Source organism: Amblyomma mixtum, chromosome 8 (genome assembly GCF_055824585.1).
Source record: "Amblyomma mixtum isolate Tamu chromosome 8, ASM5582458v1, whole genome shotgun sequence".
NCBI classification, from domain to species: domain Eukaryota; kingdom Metazoa; phylum Arthropoda; class Arachnida; order Ixodida; family Ixodidae; genus Amblyomma; species Amblyomma mixtum.
In genome coordinates, this window is record NC_143019.1 from 34,307,608 (window position 1) to 34,312,943 (window position 5,336).

General features: G+C 42.2%; 1 protein-coding gene across 1 annotated transcript; it reads left to right on the forward strand.

The window, feature by feature from the left end:
* Positions 1-1,189: 1,189 nt before the first annotated feature.
* On the forward strand, positions 1,190-4,973 carry LOC149331999 (sulfotransferase 1C2-like). Its single transcript, XM_089555639.1, has 2 exons — positions 1,190-1,296; positions 3,761-4,973. The coding sequence occupies exons 1-2, from the start codon at positions 1,198-1,200 to the stop codon at positions 4,727-4,729; spliced, it is 1,068 nt and encodes a 355-aa protein (XP_089411765.1). The 5' UTR covers positions 1,190-1,197; the 3' UTR covers positions 4,730-4,973.
* The last annotated feature ends 363 nt before the right edge of the window (positions 4,974-5,336 follow it).

The following is a 5,336-nucleotide window of genomic DNA, read 5'->3' on the forward strand; positions in this document are numbered from 1 at the left end:
TCCCATACATGCGGCATGTAGCGTACAAAAACGGATACCTTACGCTGCTTCTTCACTCGTTTCCATTGCTATTTTTCGGCCAGGCTGGCATGAGAGTTGTAAAAATAAATAATTGTAGCAAAGAACAAAAATCAAAATAATCAAAAATGACAGCTTGGTCTTAGCGAATTCATCCTAAGTAATAGCAGTCGCACCGCCGATATTGCATGTCTTACTTGACACGAACTGACGATGATGGATTTTTATGCCGCAAGGGCCTCTGTGGCCAAAGCGCGCCATGGCTCAAGGTACTTTCTTCTACTCAAGATGGGGTCCGAGGCCCATTTCCCAAGCACTTAACCCTAAATAAGCCGAGTACCGGACCAAGGGAATGCTTGTGCCCATGCATTGCATCACCGGTGGGTACCCGGTGGCACTGGGAATCAAACCCCGAACCTGCTTTACACGAACTGAACTCTCATTTCATGGCTACCATTACCCTGCTAAAATCAAAACAGAAAGAGCACGAAACTCGAAACCCATTTACAAAATTTCTTTCGCACTTACATAAATTGCACGTTATGATCCATAGATAACAATATGTTAGTTCCCTAAGCTCCATTCGAATTAAGCAATAAGGTACATAAAAATTAATTGGCAATACTTCTTTAAAGGCATCTGTTCCAGCTTCAAGAAATCCCCTTGGTACACATTGATAAGCCTAATATTATTGAAAAAGTCTCTTTCTTGAAGTAAGAAGGCGTTTTACTCAATGAGGATGACTGCCAAGATATGCTCAAGCATGGCGATCGAAATGTGAAAGCGCCCTGCCTATTGTGAGTGAGCCTTGAGTTTAGGGACTACATTTCGCGCGGCTTATTCCCGATATAGAGCGTGAACGAACTTGCCATAACCGTATTATCGAATCAGTCTATTTAGCACTTTTTCGCGGACTCCCTCGCTGGCAGCAAGTTGCACGTATGTCCTTGTGAGGCTGAATGTTGCCATTTCTATGACCTCCTAACATGAACACCACTCTCCGGCACAATCTTGCATTATCTGCGCTTTTGGTACGACACGCGAAATCCAGAGATAATATGCTATCTCTGTTAGCCCTGCTAAGATATAGAGTAAGCCACAGCATAGGCCTTATCGCCTTCCTTGGCGCTCAGCCCTGTATTCTGTGGAAGCATCGTTATCTGGACACGGCATTCTGGGATGCATCTTCTCACTTCGAACGCTCGTCTGGAAGACTGCGGGCGTTTCTGGAGGCGTCTCTGTTTTAACTCTCCTCAGAAGGACTGGAGCCCACTTCTCGTAAGTACCGCATTGCATCACTGCGCAGACTTTCACGCAGTTGTTGATCGAACGTTACTGCCGGCAGCCGGGCTTATTTACGGATATGAGGCCAGAAAGTGACTATGAATGCATTAAAATAATGTTTTTAAATTACGCATCTCATTGGAAAGGCATTTACTCTACCCGTTTATTGCTTCTCTGTCCAAAATGCAGCGCTTGTGACGCAGTTACAACTTGATAGGCGCCACGTGACCTTTTTGGCGCTACATCCATAGTGCATGAAATAGACGAAATAAAGTATGCTGGCTCATGTAGTTAGCACATAAAGTGCTATATATGCCTGAGAGTGCAAAAGTGAAGTATTTTAGGCTATCGAAAGAAAACAGTGGATATAAGAATGCGGCTGTTGTTGTAAGAAAAAAAGTTTGGTCCTGATGCCTAATGTATGTGAGCTACATAAATACTTCTAGTTCAGTTCAATGGTTGTTCAAGGACCACGATTTCACTGCTCCATTATACTGTGTAGATGACTGTGTAAAATACAGCAATGCATTAATCTAACTGCAACGTAAAAATTCGCGGTTAAGCAGACCAGACCTAATGCTTTCCTTGTTTTTTCAATTCCGGAATATTGTCGATTCATTTACTGAGAGAACAAGCCTGAGCACAAAATTTGTCGACATGAATTAATTCGATTCGCAACACGTGTTTATAACTGTCATGAATCTGTTTTACCTTGTTCTGCTCCTACCGCAGCAGATAGGCAACTCTGTTATGCTGCAGAGCGTCTGTGTGAAGTTTGTTTCTTGATGGCGCTTTAGAATAATTTATCACGTTAGACAATTACTAAATGTTAGTCCAAATACATTGAATATTACTAACATTACAACAAGCCATCTCTGAAAGCAAGGTATAAAATATAAAGAAAAAATAGGCAGCAGTTTGCTGGACTGAGCTTATAGCCAGAAGGACATGTGCCAGCAGAAGACGCCAATTCCGCCTTTTTGTATGAAAAATAGGTGTTATTACAAAATTTATGCATTCATAGGAGAGGCAAATAAGCGAAAAAATGCCAATAAATTTCTTGTAAGCAGGCAAAAATTGAAATATTCATTAACGCTAAGGCTGAAACAACTACGCAAAAAAATCTGTACATTATTTCATAGGTTACACAAAAATTGTCTTGTGACACACTTGTACTGAAGTTAATGCAGGTATCTATCTTTATTATGCTTTGACGACGCTACGAGCGGGTTTTAACTCGGACGGTATATACCTGTAAATTTTTACAAGCGCGACGAATTGTAGCGCCCGCTACTCGTAATAACATGAAAGAGAGAGAATAATGTTTCCTAATATACAATTTTCAGTGGTGTCTGTTAAACGTGAAAAAGGTTACTTGAAAGACGTGGTCTCCGATCACTACGCTGTATTTTCACCATCATTGTTCACCTTGAGGTGCAACAATTTTTGCACATAGGAAAACGCTTGCTTGAATCAGATGAGTAGAAACCATGCATTTTGTTTTGTTATCTGAAAGGATATATTTACTTGCCGTATGCGTGTTGCTGAGTTTCGATCCATTATGATTACTGAATATGAATTAAGCCTAACTACCCAATACATCACGGTGACGGAATTCGGTGTTTTGAAAAAAGCGTTGCGTACATTTGTTGCTATGCTGCAGAAGAGTCGTACGTCTCTTGCAAGGCATGACTGTTTTCTGTTGTGGTAAGAAAATGTGTCAAGTTGCATCACTAGGCACATGCTCATAATTTTACTTTATTATTCCCGATTACTTCTGGCCAGCAGTATGTGTTTAATTGTTTTTTCGTGATAGTCTTCAAGCTTGCCTGGCTTCCAAGCCAGCTGGTCCGGAACCAGATGATTTCGCATTCACTGTGATGACTTTCAATTACAACGACAACCACAGCTCGCAAGGTGGTCAATTATATGAGTCTAATAATGTGTCGAGGACGGATTACGAATTCCGCACTCCTCTCTTACCTGCACCTACCATCGAATTTAAGAACAGGTCCTGCGATCCTGAACTCAGTCTAACAATATGCCAACCAATACTATTTTTGTCTTGTCAGTACAACATTAGGCTCAAAACACTATTAACACTGCAGAAACTCGTGGTACTACAGATTTAGCCAATCCTTCCTCTTACAGTAACCAAGGAACACGAGTTGATTTCGTACTAAAACTACGCGTTTATGGTTTTATAAAAACAAAATATCCAGCGCTACAGCTAAGAAACTCTTTAACAAAAGTAAAACGACGTAAATTTATGTAGTAGTTTGTACGACGTAGTTAGCTGTAGCAGCGCACCTTAACAAGGATGTGGGAATGTGGGACAAGACACAGCGCTGCGCTGTCACATCTTATCTCGTTCTTGTGCAGGTGCTCTGCAGCAGCCTTATGGCTACCAAAGTATCAGACTAGATTTAGGAACATTTTTTTTTCCTTTTCATTGCAGAAAGGAGTGGCAAATAAACGCACCATGGATATAGAGTCCTACCGATATGTGGATGGCCTCTGGATGCACAAGATTTTCCACGAGGACAACTTACGTTCTGTGTTCTCGTACACGCCTCGTCCAGATGATGTGTTCATCGCGACGTATCCAAAGTGTGGAACGACTTGGACTCAGTACCTTGTCCTCAACATTCTAAGAAAGGGCGACCCCCCAAAAACAGCGCTGGACTTTTATCTCGCTTCTCCTTTTCTGGAGATGATGGGCGCTGAAGCGGCCGAGAAGATGATCAGGCCGGGTCTTTTGAAGGTGCACCTGCCTTTTCAGTGGACGCCCTACTCCACAAATGCGAAGTATATTTACGTCACCAGGAACCCCTACGACGTTTGCGTCTCTTTCTACTACCACATGAAGGGCTTCACGCCTATATCTGTGGAAGATGTGTCTTTCGCTAGGTTTCATGAGCTGTTCATCAACGGCAAGCTCTCATGGGGTGACTACTTCGATCACCTTCACTCGTGGTACGAACACCGGGACAGTGCGAACGTTCTATTCTTCACTTACGAAAAGTTGAAGAAAGACACAACTAATTGGGTCCTAAAGATCGCAGACTTTATTGGAGAAGAATATGGCGAAGAGCTTCGAAAAGACTCGGCGCTTCTTCGCAGGATCCTTGACAACTGCAGCTTGGAAAATATGAAGGGCGTGTTTAACGACAGCGTGGCTACGCTAATAAAGGACCTGATTAGTTTGCCTCCAGAAAAGGCTCTTAAGTCTGTAGAATATCTTCGTGAGCATGACACTCCTGCAGGCGGGTATCATGAAAGTGAAGGCTTCATTCGGAAAGGCGTCGTTGGAGACTGGAGGGCACACTTCACATCTCAACAAATTGAGAAGACAAAGGAATGGCTTAAGAAAAAAACTGAAGGATCGGACGTGATGGACTTGTGGAGCGATATGAACCTTCCTTGACTAGACCAACTTGGAATCGTAAAGCTGGCATGGGATTCACACCACCCCGTAGAAACAGGCGATTTTTTTCGAGATTGGTTTATGTTTATGAATATGGGCCAGGTCGACTGAGGCGGAACTCCTAAACCGCAGCAAATGCAGCAAGCCTGCAATCAGCCCCACAAGAGTAGGCAATACTGATCATGTTTTGTATGTGAAGGTTCGTGATCGACTTTATTGCTAAATAAAGGTTTTAAACGGAGTACCTACTGTGATTTATCCTTCGGTATGCGTATTCATGTTTTTTCCTGCTTATAGTTCAGTCCCATCACCGCGCAACCTAAGGTCCGGTGTTAAGCTCCGTTACAGTGCCTTCACACCACTTGCAAAATGTCTGTTACGATCATTATAAACAGAAACTCTATTAAAGACACTGTTCTGTTGCAACCGAGGTTTTCAAATTAAAACAAAGGTGTAAGATACTCCCATTTTAGAGTAAAAAATATAGCTCTTTTAAACATTAGAACCGATTTTTATTAAGGTTAGGTAAAATTACAAAGAAACTTTCGTAAACGTTCGAAAAACCGCATCTAAAAGGAGATAGTAACTATCTCCGCTAAGATTCGTA